General features: G+C 40.6%; 1 protein-coding gene across 10 annotated transcripts in view; it reads right to left on the bottom strand.

Annotated features, from left to right (window-relative positions):
• RBM33 (RNA binding motif protein 33) overlaps nucleotides 1–20,969 on the bottom strand; it is a 134,490-nt gene that overhangs the window by 55,105 nt on the left and 58,416 nt on the right. For 5 of the 10 annotated variants that reach the window (XM_015135358.3, XM_015135359.3, XM_015135364.3 and 2 more), the window contains 3 exons: nucleotides 20,083–20,291; nucleotides 15,773–16,058; nucleotides 9,774–9,832 (listed from right to left, as the gene is read on the bottom strand). In XM_015135358.3, the coding sequence (XP_014990844.3) occupies nucleotides 9,774–9,832; nucleotides 15,773–16,058; nucleotides 20,083–20,291 (554 nt within the window). The remainder of the gene's footprint in view (nucleotides 1–9,773; nucleotides 9,833–15,772; nucleotides 16,059–20,082; nucleotides 20,292–20,969) is intronic. The other 5 variants (XM_015135360.3, XM_077997802.1, XM_015135362.3 and 2 more) reach the window with 1 other exon arrangement.

Here is a 20,969-nt window from a genome sequence, read left to right as displayed (position 1 = left end):
TGCGGTGAGAGGATCCCCTGAGCCCGGGAAGCTGAGGCTGCAGTGAGCTGCGATCACACCACTGCATTCTAGCCTGAGCTACAGAATGAATGCTGTCTCAGAAAAAAAAGCAGGGGTGGACGGTTACCTTTCTGGCAATGTCAGATGCTGCTGGACACAAGGGAGAGCTCACCCGGGCAGATCTGCGGCTTGCCACTGCTCTCATAGAACTTGAGAGTTTAAATATTTAAATAAGTTGTTTAACTTTTAAGCTTTAAGATCCCAAAAGCTGCTCATTGACTGTTAACACTATTGCTTTTCTGAAACAGAAGTTTGACAAATAGCAGGTCTCCTGAAACGCACAGTGTCACTTTTCCTGTTTTCTGTTTGTTTTGAACACAAGTGGCACTTTTCTCTTTTCCTCTAATTACACAACTTAAATTCCGACGAACACGTCAGCCACATGGAAAAGACTCCCTAACTGCTCACCTAGCACAAGTTATCACTTATTCCTTAGTAATAGAGCCCTAATTTTATTCAGGACAACACTGCCCAGATAAAAACTACATATTCCAACTTATAAGGAGGGTGACATTTGGCTAGACTCTGGCCAACAGGAGCAGTTGTCAGCTGGAGAATGGGTGGCGGGGAGCTCCCTGGGGGACACCTCAGCTGGCCTGTACCTTCTGCCCTTGCCCTCCTCTTCTTTTGGCCTGGAATACAGACAAATGCATTAGGTGATGGGTAGATGGAAAAAAATGTGAGTCCCTGATAGAGCTGCTATACATAAAAAATAAAAGCTTTTTCATTTTTATGCAAAAAATAAAAGTCACTGTTAACTAAGTTTTCTGTTAAACGAGCCTCATTCACATCCTGACTCAGTCAAACATCACAGCCAGTTTATTATGTTGTAGCCGATACAAATACTGCTCCAAGAAACTGGCAGACAAGTCACTTTTCCTCTGAGATAAAGAAACTCAGGTTTACAGAGTTAGAAGTGAATTAACTAAGTTTACATCACCAATGAATGACAACAAAGATGACAAGAACCCACATTTTCACACTCCTGGTTTATTAAGTGCTTTATCCATCATAGTACCTTGATTCTGCTAAAACAAATTTATCTCCAAGCAATGCCATATAAATCATGGTTCCAAAATCTGACATTCATAAGAGGTTCTGTTGATGTGATCATTCCTTTATTAACTTCTATCATTTCATGGGAATAAGGGTACTACATTACCAACTCCCTCTACCAAATACAAAATTATTTTAAAACTGTTATGAGCTGTGAATACCTCACTTAACAGAACTTTTAGTACTAACGTTAATTCTACCTTTTGAAAGAAAAGACTACTTTAATCCTCTCAAATAATTGCTCAATTTTGCTTTTCTTTATATCCCTTTAAAAATCCAAGGTAAGAAATTATTATTCTCTCTCATATAATTCTCATACAAATTATACCTTCACTTTTCTGCATCTCTTGTTAATTACATGATTTTTATCTATATTAATCCTATTCAAGAAGAACTGATAACTCCGGTTACAAAAAAAAAATGAAAAATTTTGCATAAATTGCTTAGCACAAAGTTAATCGTATAAAGCCAAGAATAAAAAGGCACTAACAGCTATTATGTGACTTATCAGCTTCCCTAAAAGGGTCAGTCCGTATATTTTAATAAGACTAATTAAATATCTTAATGTCATTGAAACTTCATGAATCTTTCAATAAATTATAACCAATCTCTACAACATGTTTTCCTTTATTAATCTCACTTAAAATACAAAGAACTATATAAGAAACCAATTGACACTTAGGAACACCTCTCAGTTAATTCCGATTAAATGGGTTGAATGCAAAGAATAAAGGCCACTAGTGACCCCTGACATAATTAAAATTACAGCCCTCTATCACAATATGTTAATCCTCTTATTTCAGTATTCTCCATGGATTTTTTTTCTTTCAGGTTATGCCTTGTTTAAATACCTACATTCATCTTCCTAGAGGGTATTTTTATATTTACAGATGCATTCTAAACATTTTGAAGAAGGACATACCTTGTGCCAAGTACTAGGTTTCATATTGGGGGTAAAAAAAAAAAAAAAAAAAAAACACCACGTGAATTTAAATACGTTAGGATAATATTAATGGTTCAAGCAGTGAAACAAGAGCACCCACTACAAACTACAAAACTTCTGGGTACAAAATGGTGTTTTGATGAGCCTCCTAAAGACTACTTACATTATTTCCTGAAATGAAAAACTCTTTATTTCTGCACCCTCACCCTCCCACGCCCTCCTGAAACAACTCCTCCCAATGACTGGCCCCGCTGTAGTAAACTTCCTCACTTCAGTACTTAATGAGGGTCACAACTTTACGTAGTTACAACTCAACTTACTGGATTCTATCATTTTTTCTCAGTTTATGGAAATTCAATTTCATATTGAAGGAGAAAGCACAGCATAAAAACTAAGAGAATCGGCCTCTAGTTCTACCTCCCGTGTCCAGTTGTGTGAACTTAGGCAATTTGATCTTTCCAAAAGTCAGCTTGCCAATCTCCGAAACAAAAAAATAATAATTTTTTACTTTTGCTCCACAGGCTGCTGAACACAAACTGTGGAATATAGTGATCACTCAATTTTTTTTTATTCACTACCGATTTTCAACCATATATGCTCTATAAAGACTGTATTTCCTCATTCAAAAAAAACAGAAAAAAAAAAAACCAACTAAAAAAGGAAAGCAGTAGTATCAGCTATGTCAACTGAAAAGCATACAGTCTGTCTTAAAGTCTCATCTGTGAATACACTGACTATATCATCCACAATCCACTCCTAGGCATTTACTGACAACTTATGTTCCAAAAAAAAAAATCTGTACACACATACACACCCCCCCAAAAAAAAAACCTGCCATAAACAAATGTTTACGGCAACTCTAATCACAACAAAGACTGGAAATAACCCAAATGCCTATCAGGTGAATGGGTAAACAAACCGTGCTATATCCATATACTGGAATACTACTCAGCAATAGAAAAGACAAACTACTGACTGGTGCAGCAAACGGATGAATCTCCGATGTGTTATGCTACAGGAAAGCAGCCAGGCTCCAAATGAAACAAGCTCTATGATTCCATTTGCACAACACAATTACAGGAACAAACCCATTCAGTGGTTGCCAGGGGCCGGCAGGCAGAGGGGCTGACCACAAGGGGCAGAAGAGTCCCCGGATGAGTACATAACAGTAGGCACCAAGCAAAACGCACACACCTGTACACCCAAAGGACTCAATTTTTAAAGTAAAATTCTCATCTTTTGGAGGAACTGCTTTTTGGTTTGGTTTTGTTTCGTTCTTACTTGACATGGAGTCTCACTCTGTCGCCCAAGCTGGAGAGCAGTGGCACGATCTCAGCTCATTGCAACCTCCACCTCCTGGGTTCAAGCAATTCTCCTGCCTCAGCCTCCCAAATAGCTGTGACTACAGGCATGTGCCACCACCATGCCCAGCTAATTTTGTATTTTTAGTAGAGACGGGGTTTCACCATGTTGCCCAGGCTGGTCTCGAAATCCTGACTTCAAGTGATCCACCCACCTCAGCCTCCCAGAGTGCTGGGAGCACCGACCAGACCAGAAGAACTGCTTTGGATACTTTATAATAAAACAGGACTTCTTTCCAAGTGTGCCTTAAAAATGCACCTAAACAGAACCACAGGTCTTCAACGACTCCTGGGAAATTAAATATTAAAACAAAAAAAGCAGTGTGTTTTCTAGGACGCATCACTAAAAGTAACTAAGATTTCCTTGGTGCAGAGGAGTTCCAAGACTTTAAACTTTGTGTCCAACATTTCATAGGATAAATTATAAATTATTAAGTTGCAGATGGGCAAACTGCACTGAGGTTAAGTCTATATATATGGCACTCTGTATCTGAAGAGAATTTAAAAAGTGTCCCAGTCAATGTTAACAGATTGACTTAGCCAATAAACAAAAAACAGCCCTCCGCCGGTATGCACAGGAGATTGCTTCCAGGCCCCGCACATACACATGTTGTACAAGGGACAACTGTAGTTTATCACATATTTTAGAAAGCAGTTTTTACAAAGGAGCTCAACGGCTCCAACAGAAGAAACAAGAAACCAATTCTATGTAATTTCAAGGAGTACTCCCTGGCCTTTGAGTGAGGAGCATGGACTTTAACCCAGCCCTATCTCTATCCAACACATGCACTGCATGCTGACCAAGCAGCAAGTTAAAGGGTAACTGAATTTGATAAACCACCTTCTTTAATAGCTGTTACCACAGTGTTTAGCTGCTCCTGTTACTGCTGCAGATGGGAATTCACTGATATGATTAAATTTGATGGTATGATAATGTATGGTAATCACGATTAATCAGAAACTCACTAGCAAGTGGAGGATGTTGGGTATTATGTCACCTGCATTTTAAACTGCATTCTCTCCTTGCAAGCCTGACAATGTTTGACAGCTGGAAGGATCTCCTACTATATTCGCCTGCTACTACTTATAGGTCTGATCAGAGAAAATGCCCATGATTCCTTCCATAGCTTAAGTGCTGGTAACTATAAGGCATTGCAGGCATGTAAAAACAGTAGGTGTTCAAAAGCAAGACTTTCTTTCCTGGATAGAATAAAGTCTGGATTCTCATCTGCAAGGGCTGTAATCAGAAAGAAATGTGATTTGATGCAGCAGTCTCATCAAACATGATTTGCATGAAATGGCCTATAAGATGCATCCAGCAAACATCATTCACTGCCACCTGATACCATGTGCCCAAATGCAGCCCAAACTATAAGACCTGCGATGCGCTGTAACTACAGAGTCAACACAAATGAGAACCTCATTTGCTAGGTCTAAGTAAGTAATAATACGATTGTTAAGAAGATGCATTTAAACTTAAAAGTATAGTTTAGTTTAAATTTAAACAAAAGGCACTAAGAAATTATTCAGCAGCCAAACTACCTGGTATTTAACGGCCAACTGAAATACCACCATCTGCCCAACACACCAATGTAAAATCAAAGGGCTGAATAGTTTTTAAAATGTTTAAACCTATTTTAACATAGGTTTTGAAATATTCTAGGTCAAGAATCTTTAAAATGATTTTTTCATAAGCTTAAAATTTAGCTCAGGACTTTTTCATACACTTAAAAACAGCAACTGCACAGAAAAACAAACGATTCACAAAAATCTCAAAACAACACTTTAAAATATTCCGACAATTGACATTTTATGTTACTTTTTTAAGTGGGCAAACTTTAAAAACAAAAAAAACTCTCTGAGGACAAATACATGACTAGAAAATATACTTTACGGGTAAGATAAGGACTTACAGTTCTGTATTAGTGACAAAAACACCAGGTATAGCCTTTGCAGAAAGAGAAACCAATTAGATTAATTTAACTGTAAAACAAAGAACATGTGAAATGGAAAACAGAATTTAAAGTGTAGAAACTTACTTCCAGAAAGGTAACTAGCCTTTCACCCCACTACTTCCTTATTTAAAAGACAAAAAAAAGCACAACACAGTGTTCTGTGAAATAGCATTTGACAGTCCTAACATGAACAAAAATGTGTTCATTAAATGGACTAGTGGATGGTAAGAGGCCAGACCAGAAGACTGGACAGAGCAAGTGCCCAAATGAAACAGGGTCATCAGTCACACAGGACATGTTAAGCTCTGAGGGTCTGTTACTTCCTCTGCTCATCAGCCCATGTAAGTATTCATATGTTATGTAATGGAAATATGTTTTACAATCAGAAGAAAAATAGTTTCAGAGTTCAGAACTAATATGCATATCTGTAACTAAAATTAAGTACATAAATCTAATTTTTAAATGGAAGCCTAAATTACAAAGCACTTTACAGATCCTTAAATGAGGGACTAGGGAAAGACATGCATCCTAGTGCAAAGACTAACATAACCAACAGTTAAAGCAATTTTCTCCAAAATGATCAAAAACAAGGATCCTTAAGACACTTATTTTGACATTCAGTTGTTTTAAAAATCATTTCTTAAATTCTCCAAATAATGCTAATTAACAAGAAATAAAAATATTAGTCTAACTACAAGTAAAGCCTAGAATATCAAATTTTGGCCTCAGATTTGGATTTTTAAGAATAATTTTTAAGAATAATTTTAAAGGCCGGGGGCGGTGGCTCACGCCTGTAATCCCAGCACTTTGGGAGGCTGAGGCGAGCAGATCACGAGGTCAGGAGATCGAGACCATCCTGGCAAACACGGTGAAACCCTGTCTCTACTAAAAATACAAAAAATAAAATAAAAATTAGCCGGGCGTGGTGGCGGGCGCCTGTAGTCCCAGCTTCTCGGGAGGCTGAGGCAGGAGAATGGTGTGAACCTGGGAGGCAGCGGAGCTTGCAGTGAGCCAAGATCACACCACTGCACTCCAGCCTGGGCGATAGAGTGAGACTCCGTCTCAAAAAGAAAAAAAAAAAAAAAAAAAGAATAATTAAAAAAAATTTTATACACTATGAAAAATAGGATTTCATATTTGGGTGCCTCGATTTCTGTAATTTTTAATTTAAAAACTAGACGTATTATCACTCAGCAAAATTTCTGGACATACTAGTTCTAAACTAAGCATAAATACCAAATGTATCATAGATCCTTTAACATTTGGAAATCTAGTGGTACTTTTGTGTAGTCTTTTTTTTTTTTTTTTTTTACTTTTAGTTGGGTACAAAGCTGCATTCTTCTATAGTTAAATGCATGTGATATAATTCTACTATGCAAATTCACATATGTGGTCTTGAAAACAACAAAAAGTAAAAAATGTAAAAATTAAACTGCACACCCCCCTGTACATTACTCATTCTATGTAGGGCTCCTAATAAGCAGTAAGATCACTCTATATTAAGTTTTGGGTATGTTTATTTGACAACTATGTGCTCCCTCCCGCCCCTCCGCACAGGGCCTGTGGCTAAGTCCACCACAGAGCACAGGATGACTGGGACTCTACACGGGCATTTAGCCACAGCCATTCACCAGATATCACACAAACAGGAGTAAACACACAACTCTGACTGATGTGAGGAAGCTACATATGCACTACGAGCACAGCTTTGGATAGAACGTTACCTATCCTAGGAGCAATGAGAATTCCTTTAAAGGTACTTAAGCTGGGGAAAGGAAAGATTACAATGAATCTTGATTTGCTCAATCGCAAATATCATAACAACCAGTACACAGATTTCTGAATTCAAATCTATTTTTGCGTACCAAGAAGCACACTGACTCAAACAGACCACCTGGTAAATCTGAAGTTGAATGTTCCATCGCGTTGTGTGTGTGTGTCATCAGTTTTTAAAGCAAAATTCGGTTTGACAAATATTGATTGAACCCCAAATACAGAAAACCACCAGGATAGAAACTGAGGGGCATACAGCCATCCATAAGAACCAAGACAGAGCCTGCAGGACATCCAGCCATCAATAAGAAACCTCCAGTGGGCTTTGCTAAGCCACGACAACGCTGTCTTCACTATTTTTAAATTTTACTCAAATGAAAATTAGCTTAAGGACATAAGTTAGGTTTCATTTAATGATGCTTGATTCATTTTACAGCTTAGAGACAGCGCTATGCAGAGCACTTGGCATAAAGTAGATCCTCATTAAATTTTCACAAAATTACATTTACATTCACAGGAAAGAAGTTTAATCTAGTAGTAGAAAAAAGGAAAAATACTCAACAAAGATCTGGCTTACAACTAAAACCACCAGAGAGAGCCTACACTTTATCTTTCTCCCCAACAAGACTCTGGTGGGCTTTTTAAAAACATAATACCGCTACTGTATTTTTTAAAATACACATTTCATGATTTTCTATCAGGGAAAAATGATGACAGAAATAAGTAGTGCACTGCACGCGCTACGTCCCAAGTTCACTGTGACGTCAGCACTGGGGACTTAAAGGAAGAGACATGCTAAATCGTGGTAAAGACCTGGACTGAAGAGAACACTTACTAAGCTACATTCACATACACGGCTCATTTCTAGCCCAACCACTTCTGATCACCCACACATACTTCCCATCTCAAAAACAAAAACAGAACATTGCACCTCACAGAAACTGTTCAAAACTGCCTTGAAACACATTTACCAAGCTTAGAGTACTATATAACTGAAGAGCAAGTTCAATTTCTCACAAAAATGTTCTTTTATTATCCTCTTCTAATAGCGGCAAAGTATTCTAAGGTTTTATTCCTAGCATCAGATACAATTATATTTGCACAACTGAAAAATGAAATAAAAATTGCAATTGACTATTCTAAGTTTATATTAGTAAACATTTTTACAAAAATATAAATTACATTGCTTTAGGTTTATATCTTAACTGCAAATGCTATTCACATCAAATTTTATCCTTGTAGTACAAAACATGAAAACACATCCAAAAATTATTTTAACACAGATATAATCATAGTCCTGAAAAAGCAAAAAGTCCTTAATATGTCAGTGCTTTACAATAACTAGCAGACAAACTACTCCACAGAAGAAATATATTCAACGACTAAAATCATACATGTAAGCCTTAGGCAACAGAACTAATAAACCTTGGCTTTTTAGACAACTGCTTCAAATAGATACCCAGTAAATATCACCTAATGTTTTAAAAACAACTAACTTTTAAAACTTGGTAAATAATTTATAGAAACACATTAGCTAACTATAAAGAAATCAGGAAGAACCAGCTTTAGAAACCATGTCATAATTCATAACTACAAGTCAAAGAAATTTCTATAAAATACTCTGAACCTTAAATCCAATAATGTTATTTTTGAATAATCACCTGATTATACATTCACATCTTTCATTTAAGCCTTCTTGCTAAATGCCATATATAAATGTTATCTACTGAAGTACCAAAGATAAACAGTTCAATAGGCCATTTAGGTATTTCCTGAAAATCAGACTGTTTAACCTAAATAAGGCTACCTCTGTTTTACATATAAATGACATTAAAATGTTATGGTCAGTACATTTTTTTCCCCAAACTGTTTAAAAAAAAAATGTACTCTCTAGTAAAACCATGAACAAACTACACACTGAACCAAAAATTCAAATAAAATAAAATGTATATATTTAAACAAATATAACTAGTTAGTGGGCTTGTTTCTTCTACCTAAAACACATTAGAAGAATGGATAAAATTACTGAAAATACAGCAAAGTGTGCATTTCTGTGTGTAAGTGAATGAGAGTGTGTGTGTGACAGACAGCGAGAGAGAGAATATATGCTTTCTTTTAAAGATATTTTCAAGTGAAAACATTCATTTTAAATTATAAAATGAGTGGCTCATCAAGACCCTAGAGGTTCTTTTAAAAAACAAGAGATCTCTCATTTTCATTTCCTAGAATTTCACACACACACACACACATACACATACACATGCACAAACATACATGTGCCTGCAGGCGCAAGCACACATATACCCCCACCTCTCTAATAAAGCAAGGCCCTTTCTCACTTAGCATAAGGCAATAATAAAATCAATATTCATATTCTTTAAGATGAACAGCATTCCACTGATGATCCTGATTCAACAATTTTACAGTTAAACAAAATTAATTCTACTCTCAAAAATCCACTGACCTTAAGCTTTTAACAAACATTTTCTATTGCAGAGATTACTGTCAATATTTGCAAATCCTTAAAATTATATTTGGCTGGAACCTCTTGCACTTGCTATATTAATATTTCTTAGTAAATGTATGCTCATCCCTATCAGAGCAGAAGGAGCAGCTGCTACTCACTGGGAATCTCTGGGGTCCCACAGCAGGTCTCGGCTGGCTCGGAACTGGTAGCAAGGGCACTGCAAGAAAAACCCCTTGTGTTAGAGACACACTTTACTCAACACCCAAACCCCTGTACTACAAGATATGAAGTTTAATATAAAATATATATTATGTGTACCAGACGTATAACACACTGTGCTTATACTTAAGCTAAGCATTTAGTATTTTTAACAATTCCATAAAAGGGGGAAAGCAGAAGTTTCCTTTTCAGTACACAACAGTGCAAGCAAAAGTTTAAATCTCAGTAGTTGACTATTATTTGGAATTAAAATATTTTGCAACAGAAGAAGACAGTATTACTCTAAAATAAAAAACCTAGTTTGTTTCTCCTATCCCTATCCAGATAATTCAGGTTATCGAATCCCAGTTATATTTTCCTACGCCAGTCATATACACATTTAAATCTCAACCCTCATGAATCATGAAAGAGAGAAGGGAAGGAGGGAAGTGAGGCAGGCAGAGAAAGGAAAACAGCACATCCCAGGAACTGGAAAAAACGCTCACAGACCGTTAAAAATTTTCTACTAACCAATCTCCTATGCCAAGGCAAAGTTTACTTTGGTTTATAAACAAGCAGGACTTCCATCAATCCACCAGAACAACGAAACAAATCATTTTTTAAAAGACATCTCAGAATAGAGAAGAAGCTAGATGTAAGTTTCATACCTTGAGGCTAAATCAGATGTGTTTAAGCTCTTTAAAACTCACCATGCACTATACTGATCTTGATTTTCAAAGAAACTCACAATCTAAGTGCAGGCTACATCTTACATCAAAACATGCTGGCAGATACACCTAGGAAGCTCTCAGATTGTCAGGTACTGTGGGGCTGAACTGTTTGCAACTCCCTCCCCCCGCCCCCAACCCCAAATGTATACACTGAAGTCCCAACCGCCAGTACCTCAGAATGTAACTGGATTCCACTGACTAGGTCTTTAAAAGAGGTAATTAAGGTCACATGAGGTCTAGGCTATAATCCAACCTGACTGGTGTCCTTATAAGAAAGGGAAAGACACAGACAGTACACACAGAGGGAGGACCACGTGAGGACACAAGGAGAAGGTGGCCAATGACAAGGCAAGGAGAGAGGCCTCAGAAGGAAGCTGCCCTGTCCACACCTCGAACTTGGACTTCCAGCCTCCGGAACTGTGAGAAAATAAGTTTCTGTTGTTTAACTCGCCTTATTTGCGGTGCTTGTTATGGCAGCCCCAGCAAACTCATACACATCAGGTGGAGTTGACAACGTAGCGTATTTTTTAATTTAAGAAGTGTCTGCTAAATGCGAAATACAGGTGATACCTCTTAAAAGTCCATCAGAATCACTTCAAAAACAGGGTGCTAGGATAAACTTTTTTTTTTTTTTTACTATGATTACTCAAGGAATTCCATACATTAAGCCTTATCATTCACATCGCACTTTCCACACTTCAAGTGATAGCATACATGGCCTGTGTCACTGCTTGATCAAATGCAAAGTGTGACAGAAAGAAAACTTACTTTTATAAAATGTAAAAATGCCAGAAGTTCATCCCTTCCTTGACAGACTAATGGAATGAGTCCAAATTTCAAAATTAGAGTGGGTCAGTTTGCAAGACTTTATATAAAATAGAATCCAACTCTCCCCTCAATTCTATACAGCTGATGTTACATCAATTCCATATCTAAAGTGAAACACTAGACTGGAGAAAATGGATAAAGAAAAAAACAAGAATATCTCTGACCTCAGAAGATTACAATGAAGGTGACAAAGAAAAAAACTACATATTAAATGTAAAGACGTGATTTTTAAAATCAAGTTAACAAATATAAGACACCCAGATCCTCACTAACTCGATCATAGGTACTACTCAGAATTTAAATGCCAATATCTACCAAAAAATTCCAACACAATAAAAGGATAGAACATTAAGCCTCTTTAACCAGGAGAATGAGAGAAAGAAGGCGAGGTGGGATCTCTAGAAAGCAATCTGATTATAATAAATGGATTTCTTACACAGAAGCCTCTGATGAGCTGGTAATCTGCACAAAGTACCAGCCTTTTCCCTATTTAAAAAAAGAAAAAGAAAACACAGCAGAAAAGGAAAAACAGCTGACAAAAAAGGGTTGCTGCGGACAGTCCCAGTGGAACAGGCAAACACCTGGCCCACCCAAGAGAAGCCACCTCAGTGGGAATGCCCAGGCATATGTCTGCAGGCTCTACCTACCGGGCCCCGGCTGCCCACTGTGAGCACAGAAGAATTCAGAAGGTGTGATGTTAGAGACCAGTCCAGTTGAAGCTTCAACTTGAATATCTGAAGTTTAATATTTATAACTTGTCCCATGTATTTAATGGACTAAGTTTTCAATTCATTATAATACTAAAAATCTGGAAACAAGTTACATTTCCATCAAAATAGTTTTTAAATAAATTATAATGGAACACTCTTCATCCTCAAAAAGGAAGTTTGTGCCATCAGAAGAAGATGTGTGTATACTGTTAACTTTTTGAAAAAGCACCTTTCATCTATGGAAGGCTCTGAGAATCACAGGTTTAATCTGTGTATCTTTTACGTACAGGGGACATCTTGATATTCGGTCTCTCTCGAGAGGAACTGTGCGTTTCTATCTAAGCTCATTCATTTATTACAGAATAAACAACTGCTTCCAAAGTGTTGCCTATCTACCTAGCAAGGCTATTTTGTCCTTCTCTTCTGTGTCTGTGTACCTCTGAAGGTCAAAGGCAAATTACAGATAAGGGACGTGTGGCACTAAAGCTCCTGGTTTCATGGTGAGAAAAAGCTAGCTGGTCCTGAGCTGAACAACTTTTGTCAGAAAGCTGACCTTGGAGTAGCTGCTAAATCACACGTGTGCTTTGGGGTGCAAGGCCTGCATTCTACACTTGTCAGGCTGCTAACTTTTGCAGGGGACACCATTTTCATACATAGAGGATATCTTGGGGCTTCCTGATAGCTTTACCACCCTGTAATTCTAGCTAAAGAAAATCTGCACATATTACCAACTGCCAGTTTTCCACTGCATTTTACAAGGAAATGCACAAGAAAGAATAACATAAGCAAAATCATTCCAACAAATTAGACTGACAGCAGTGCCAGGTTTAGGACAACCACTATGGGGAAGACGCAAAGGATTACTTGAAGGAAAGCCACCCTTCCCCATTCAAGTATGCATGTGTCCATTCATTCAACGGCTACTGCGGGAGACACAGGCACCACGCCAGTCAGCGACGTTCAGGGCCACCTAAGAGGATGTGGGGACGAGTGATACTAACCAGGGTGGGAAGAACTTTGTGGGCACACGGGGACATGCGATGGGGTCAGGAGGGCTTAGGAGTTAACTGTACTTTAAAGCCTTATGCTTATCTGCCATGCCCAGTGGCCTGGTGGTGACCCGCAGACACTGTCAAGAGGCGCCCCCCTCCCTTTCACTCTGCGCCAGCCTGTCACCATCACAGTCCCCTGCTCCATGGCCACAGGACAACTTCATAATACTTCTGACCCACGTATGGGAGGGTCCCAGGCTCTAGATCACTGGCCAATCCCCCGCACTTGAACTACTACCTTAGGCTACTCTCCACTTCTGAAACTTCTCTCCCACACCCTTGGGAATCCCTAATTCCCCACCCATCGGCAGCATCCACAACACCCCGAGTTCCTTCACCTTCTCGCTCTCATGGCCCCTCTGAGCGGCAGCTGTTCTCCCACAGCTTCTTGCCAAAGGTCTGGGGGCAGAAGGGCTCCTTCTTGATCTCACTGCTGCTTCCAGATCCAGCTTTCATCTCATGCCACCAGCTGACATCCCCCAGCACCACACTGCCCCTGTCATGTCTCAGGGAGTTCAGCTCCAGTCTGAATAAACACAAAGATGGCCCTTGCCATGCCCTGCCTCAGATCCGTGCCACCTCTGCCTCCAGTCCTGGTGACCATTCTACCCTTCCATCTCACTCCCTCCAGCACCCTGATTCAAACAATCGTTCAACTCTACGAAGATCTCCAGTGACCTCCTTTTCACCGTCTCAGCCTCCTCCCTGGTGTCCTCTCCTCCCTGGCATCTAACTTATGATCCACAGCCCATCGTTATCAGCACTGCCTCCCCTTTACTACTCTGTGAAAACCATGACCCTCATAAACCCAACCACCTGCCTATTCCACACCTAGTGCATGCAGATGAGCACAGCTGGACAGAGACACACAACCATGCTGACTGCCCTCACCTCAAATCCACACTCCTCAAGGGCTCCGCAGCCCCACCCATCCCTGCGCACATCCACTCTTCCAAAGCACGAGAGGATGCTCCAGAGCTCCTTTCCTCAGACCTTCAACACGCTCTCCTACCTCCCCACTCTAGCTCCTTGCTACCTACTGAGGAAACTGAGGCCACCAGGGAAGAACTGACACAAGACTTCTCCACCTGCCCACTCATCTGAGCTCAGGCTTCACCATCTGCCCCAACTGTGGAGGACTCCCTGCTCCTCCATCTCAGCAAGCCCACCTCTGGCACATGGTCCTGGACAAGACAAGTTTTTCCTCTCATCTGCATCAATGATGTTTTTCCTTCTTAACTAGCTCTTTTCTGTAAGTGCAATGAATAAAAAACTTAGAATAAAAAACTTTCTCTCAAGCCTATTGGCTCCCACCAATTATCATCCAACTTCTGTTTTAGCAAAACACAGTCAAAGTCTGTCAATACAGTGGCCTCAAGTTCGTGCCCCATCTCAGCCAGGCTTGCGCCTCCTTCTCACCAGTTCCTTTATACTTGCAGACAGGGTCTCACCTGGAGGAAGCCCCTTTATACCTGCTGATCACTCTGCCTGCAATCTTCTTCCCCAAACAGCCACATTACTAACTTACGGATATCCCTCAACTCTTTCCTGCTCAGTGAAGTTCACCCTGATCACCCTATTGTTAAGAGACAACCCATCCCTTCCCCCCATCCTGCTCAATTTCTCACTGCATTTTCATCTTCTAACATGCCACATAAAATACTTATGTTTACTGGTAATAAACAATAATAAGACTGCTAGAAAGCAAGATCATGGCTGAAGAAAGCTTTGTCTGGCTTGTTCATCAATATAACTCAAATGCCAAAAATAGAGCAGTAACTCAATAAATGTGTGGTGTGTGTTCACAGATACATGAAGTTAATGCTTCATATAAACCGCTCGAAAACAGTTTCTATCTTAAGGAACATGTTTCAGTAATAATCAGATCTGTATTTATTTGATTACAACAACTAAAAGATGGATGTGTCCCCTCTCCACCAGCTGACACTGGAATTGAAGGGGGGCATGCTGCCTGGAACCAAAGAGGGACACTCACCACTGCAAACATCCTCACCGGGAGACTTATGAAGAGTCACAGCTCAGCACTTTCCACTCAATTATACAAGAAGAGATACACATTTTTAAAGAAATATACTTGACCCATCAAGCTAAAATCTAAATGAATGGGGAAGAGCCAAGGAAAACTCATCCTTACAAATACGAATGTGAAAACCATTTTGCCATAGCGACGGCTTCAGTACAATAAACTAAATGCCTTCAGATGTACAGTAATGTATAGCATAACAGATGCTCCTCAATATAGGATGGGGTTACATCCCAATAAGGCTATCGTTAGTTGAAAAGACCCTTAGTCAAAATGCATTTCATATGCCCAACCAATGGAACATCATAGCTTAGCCTCACCTACCTTAGGCAGAACACTCACATCATTCCACAGCTGGCAAAATCATCGGGGCTGGGAACCACAGCACCCTCTGCCCAGCTTCGAGCGAGTTTTGGGATGCCTGTTGCGACCCCAGGAGAGATCAAATCTCAATATTCGAACTATGATTTCCTCTGAATGCATACTGCTTTCACACTCTCACAAAGTCAAAAACGCATCAGTGGAAAAATCCTAAGTCAAACCACTGGAAGCTAGGGCCATCTATGCTTTACAACAGTAAAAGGAAACACAGACCTTGAACAGGCGTGACCACCGTCCCTTTGAAGTGCGGGTTGATGTGTATGTTCTTGGGCTGCTGAGGAGTCACGGGTGGCGGGGTCATCATCATCCTTGGGGTCTCTAGCTGGGGAGGCATGTGCATTCCCTGAGGGGGGGATGGGTGGTGCGGGTGCTGCACCGGAAGCAGCGGCTGCAGCTGCTGTGGCTGGAACAGGCTTCTGATCGGCTGCTGCTGAGGCGGTGGTGGCGGCGGAGGGGGAGCCTGGGGCTGTGGAGGAGGAATTAACCTTGGAGAATGAGTCTACAAATCACAAAAAAAAAAAAAAAAAAAAAAAAGTTCACCGAAATCAACATTTAAAAGAATGCTGACGTGTTACAAATTTACACTGATCACATTTGTAAAGTTACAATGTAAGAAGTCTGTAGTAACAATTTGTATCAAAACAGCGGGATAAAGAAGCTTCTCTACTTCTTCACAGTGAGGGCTACAGTCTCACAATTGAGTCAATCTCAAGGCAAGAAGGAAAACAGCCCCAAAGCACCCAGTGTGAATTTTGAAAAAAAGAAAAATTCAGTTCAGGGAAAAGAACTGCCCACACTGGGCAAAGCCCTGTGCCAGGGACAGAAAAGCAGCTGCCACGGCCCTCCCTGTAGCAGTCCTGCATCCCGCTCCAGGAACTCTGGTAAGCAAGGCAGGAGATGCGCACCAGTTACCCTGCTCCAGAACTGAGGCCTGAGAACAGGACAGGGCTACTGGGAGGGAGCGTCTCTGAGAGGGTGGCACCTGAACTCAGTGATGAAGGAGGGAGAGGTGCAAGGCAGAGTGAGGGACAGGTACCCAGAAAGAAGCAGAAGCAGCACAGACCCACCTGCTTGGTAAAACCAGGAGACCAGGAAAGAAGGTATGAAAATTACACACTCAAAGTGGTCAGATCTCGATTTGAGGCTGGTTATTTTGTCGAACAGTCACTAGAGAGGAAGAAATCAACCACTGCAACAGCTGCTGTGGACTGAACCTTCCCCACATTTTAAGTTCCTACTATAAGGTCAGTAGAGAAAGTTAGCTGACCTAGCTCCCCACAGTCCTATAAAGTAGGTCCTATTTATTGACCTCCTTTTACAAGATCAAGTAGTTGGAAAGCAGAAAAGCTGGAACCGGAATTCAGGCCATCTGATTCCACAGGTTTTGCTTTTAATCACTAACCAAACTGGTCACACAGCTAATTAGCAGTAGACCACAACTAATTCAATTGTCTAATTTAACAAGCTATTTTCCCTGAGATGATGCCAAATTATGGAGGGCTTTTGAATTCCAAGTAAATGATCCATTACCATGCCATAGACAACATGTGTAACAAGGGATCATGAATGATCTCTTTGGTAGGAAAATGATCATTCACAGCAGTGTGAGATGAACAAGGGCAAAGAAGATGCAAGGAGACCATCTAATAGGCTATGGCGAGAGCTGACGCACAGGAACAGCCATAGTCTGACAAAGAGCAAGAAGACATCTCACAGGAACAATCAGTAGAATTCTAAAACTAATCTATGAATGGCCTTAGCCCACCTATCCTTCCTCAGGGAAGATGCTTCAAAAGATTCTGGTACCAGCTCACATCCACTAGCACATATGCTCCCATATGCAGCATGGTCCCCTCCTTAACTCATCACATCTGTGCACATCTGCCCATGAGAGTGGGGATCTTGTCTATCTTATTCACCATTGTATCCCATAGATAGCACACTAACAGACACCAGGGCTTAAATTTTAATTGAACTGAGAGTGACCACAATGCATGGTCATTAATTCAAGATCACAGAGTTTTGAGGGAAAGATCGTGTTTGTTTGATTAAACAAGTGACATTCAGGGCCTATGAAACCTGTGTTTGGAGAGGTACAGGGACAGTTCGGAGACAGAGAAAATGGAGCTGGAAAGAGGTTAGGCTAGAGACTAAGACTCACTGAGAGACACTAGGTAACAGCAAGAGGAACAGTGCTGGGGAGACCGCTGAGAAAAAGGAGGACTAAGAACAAAACCTGAAGAAAAACGCAATTAAAGAAAAGGGTATTTTGAAACTGTTCAAAGAGATTTTAAATGCTCAATACCAAAAACCAGGAAGTATTCAAGGGGATGCCAATGTTGATTAGCTTGATATAATCCATCCACAATATTTACATACCGTAACAGTGCGTTGTACCTCATAAATATATGCAATTAAAAATAAAAGTTTAGTTCGAAAATAAAAAAAGGGGAGAAAGAAGAAACCATTCTAGATAAGAGAGTACATCCAAAATCTCATATGCCCAAAAAAGAGCCGCTCAAGACAAAGAGACCACGTGTGATGGCCAAGTCCCCAGTGTGGTCCAACAGGACAAGGGGTCAGGTGGCATCTCTGAGGGCACCATTCAGGATTCAGGACAGGGAAAAGAATGGAATCCAGGCAGCAAGGAGCCAACCAAGCAGAAAATGGGTACAAGCAGAGACATGAGCCAAAAATTTTCTTTCCAAAACTTTGGGGGTCAAGACTCAAAGAGACAAAATAGTTCTGGGAAGGGGAGTGAATAGGGTGGAGAAAGCTTATGATGTAAGAGAACACAGTTGGAGTGGAGGATAAGACAGCCCTGATCTCATCATTGATTAAAAAGATGAGACTATCGCTTACAAAGCTGTGTCAGTCTTAGGGCAGCTGTCTAGTTTACTCCTAGTACACAGTAGGCTCTAACAGTCCAAATCAGTCACATTACAATCCAGAGATACGACGTCACCATCAGGACTGAGGACAACTGAATGTCCGTGACATTTTTAAAAGCATTAACGCCATCTCAGTTCAGTCTCTCTAAGGAGGCAGGTGAGAGATACATGCTCTTCCCTTCTTTGTGGTAAGAAAACAGAGTTCGGCAACTTCTCCAGGATCAAAGCCATAATTACGTAAACACTGGTCTCCTGTGGGAGTTGTCTGGCCCCCTAAGAGGCCAGAATAATGAAAATGGCTGTTCGACATATGGCAAGCGGAGGTTTGGGGCGGAGACAGGGAGCAACCAAGGGAAAAAAAGACAAACCGTAAATTCAGCCTTTTTGCTGTTAGAGATGCTCAAAAACAAAACAGCTGTGTAAGCAAACAGCAGTTCCTAGTATCATCAAATTGTGTACGCCTACCTACTCTCCCTTTACACATCAGAGTTGGAATGCTCATGCTAAAACAAAAATTATCTCTTCTACTTTATCATTTCACAAATGAATGGCTCCTGAAATACAACATTTCAACAGAAGTGAAATGTCATTTTTTCTAAATTCAGGGCATGTGGTAAAAAGGGCATGTGGTAGACACAGTGGACACATATTTGTGTTAAGCAAATTTTTCCTTGAAGATTGACTTGTAAGTAAAAAGCCATACAATCCCTAAAGCTTAACTGAAAGAATCGGTTGGGCCCAGTGGCTCACACCCATAATCCCAGCACTCTGGGAGGCCGAGGCAGGTGGATCACTTGAGGTCATGAGTTTGAGACCAGCCTGGCCAACATGGTGAAACCCAGTCTCTACTAAAAATATTTTTAAAATTAACTGGGTGTGGTGGTAAGCGCCTGTAATCCCAGCTACTAAGGAGGCTGAGGCAGGAGAATCATTTGAACCAGGAGGTGTAGGTTGCAGTAAGCCAAGATCATGCCACTGCACTCCAGCCTGGGCAGCAGAGGGAGACTCTGTATCAAAAACAAAAAAAGAACAAAAAAATCAGCAATTCCTGTCTTTGTTTCTGAGATGTGCCATCTCTGAAACACAAAGGACATTCCAATTGAAATTACAGGTACATGATTTATTCCTAAACTATAGGCTATGAAAGCTTTCTATGGAGGATATGGTAATGATTCTGAGAAACTGATATTTAAGGAAAAATCTATGGTAAACAGTATAAAGGTAAAAATATTTTTATAAAATAAACAACTTCTGCCTAAGTTCTATCTGTAATACCATCTTTCAAATGCAATGCACTCAGAAATACCCCACTAGAGGCTTTAGCGAGCAAGGTGCCACAGGAGCTTATGTCATCTTGGGGCATCAGGTCGCTCATTAATTCCTCCTCTGGAAGTATTTGTGGTACAGGATGATTTCTTACTACCAGATGACTGGAGTGCTGAATTTCTAATTCAGGATGACTGGAGTGTGCAACATCACATGAGACTATAAAGCAGAAACTTCAGCCATTACTCCTGCTACTAACCTTTCATTTCAGACTAAGAAGAGAGAAATGTATAATAGGATACCCACAAAAGCTTATTGCCATTTGTTCTAAAGTTCTAGGGCTACTACAATAAAATCTGAAGTTACCACGACAGGAGGCTGTGTAGGAAGCAACGCGGGTCTGTGGTCCTTCATCCTGCCCCTCTCGGTGCTCTCTCTTCTCTGGTCCCCTACACCACGACACATCAGCGGGCCTCCTCGCCGTCCTCCCCGCCTGGAGCTGTAACGTCCTTGTTTATGCTGTCGCTCCCTTTCTTCAAATTCAAGCAATGCTGCCTTGGCCTCTGCTGAAAGTTCTATGTGAAAAGATGTGTATGTGTTAGTTACTTTCCGAGAGCCCAAACTAGAGATCTAGGGAGAAAACAGGAAAGAATGATGTGACAATGAAACTCTGCAACAGCATGTGCTTCACCTGCGGGAAACACCTGACTAGCAGCGGCAAGGATGATACAACCAGCAACATGCACAACCCACCAGTGAGGTCTGAGAAATAAGAACAGACTTTCCTTTATGATACAATGCAAGTGTTGCCAATCAATTTTAAATTATTTTCATTTGAGACCAATGATATGTGCTGCATGAGGCTAAAAAGAAGCTGAAGTGAAATTTAACCACTGCCCTCACACTAGAAGGCATTTTGCAGTCACATTTTTTTTTTTTTTTTTTCCCCTGAGACACAGTCTCGCTTTGTTGCCCTGGCTAGAGTGCAGTGGCATGATCTCGGCTCACTGCAACCTCCACCTCCCAGGTTCAAGCGATTCTCCTGCCTCAGCCTCCCAAGTAGCTGGGACTACAGGTGCACGCTCCCACACCGGCTAACTTTTTTGTATTTTAGTAGAGACAGGGTTTCACCATGTTGCCCAGGCTGGTCTCGAACTACCGAGCTCAGGCAATCCATCTGCCTCAGCCTCCCAAAGTGCTAGGATTACAAGCGTGAGCCACCACGCCCGGCCTGCAGTCACACCTTTTACTGA

Source organism: Macaca mulatta, chromosome 3 (assembly GCF_049350105.2).
Source record: "Macaca mulatta isolate MMU2019108-1 chromosome 3, T2T-MMU8v2.0, whole genome shotgun sequence".
Lineage (NCBI taxonomy): Eukaryota > Metazoa > Chordata > Mammalia > Primates > Cercopithecidae > Macaca > Macaca mulatta.
Note: the sequence above shows the minus strand (reverse complement) of the source record. Positions and strands in the feature narration are given on the sequence as shown.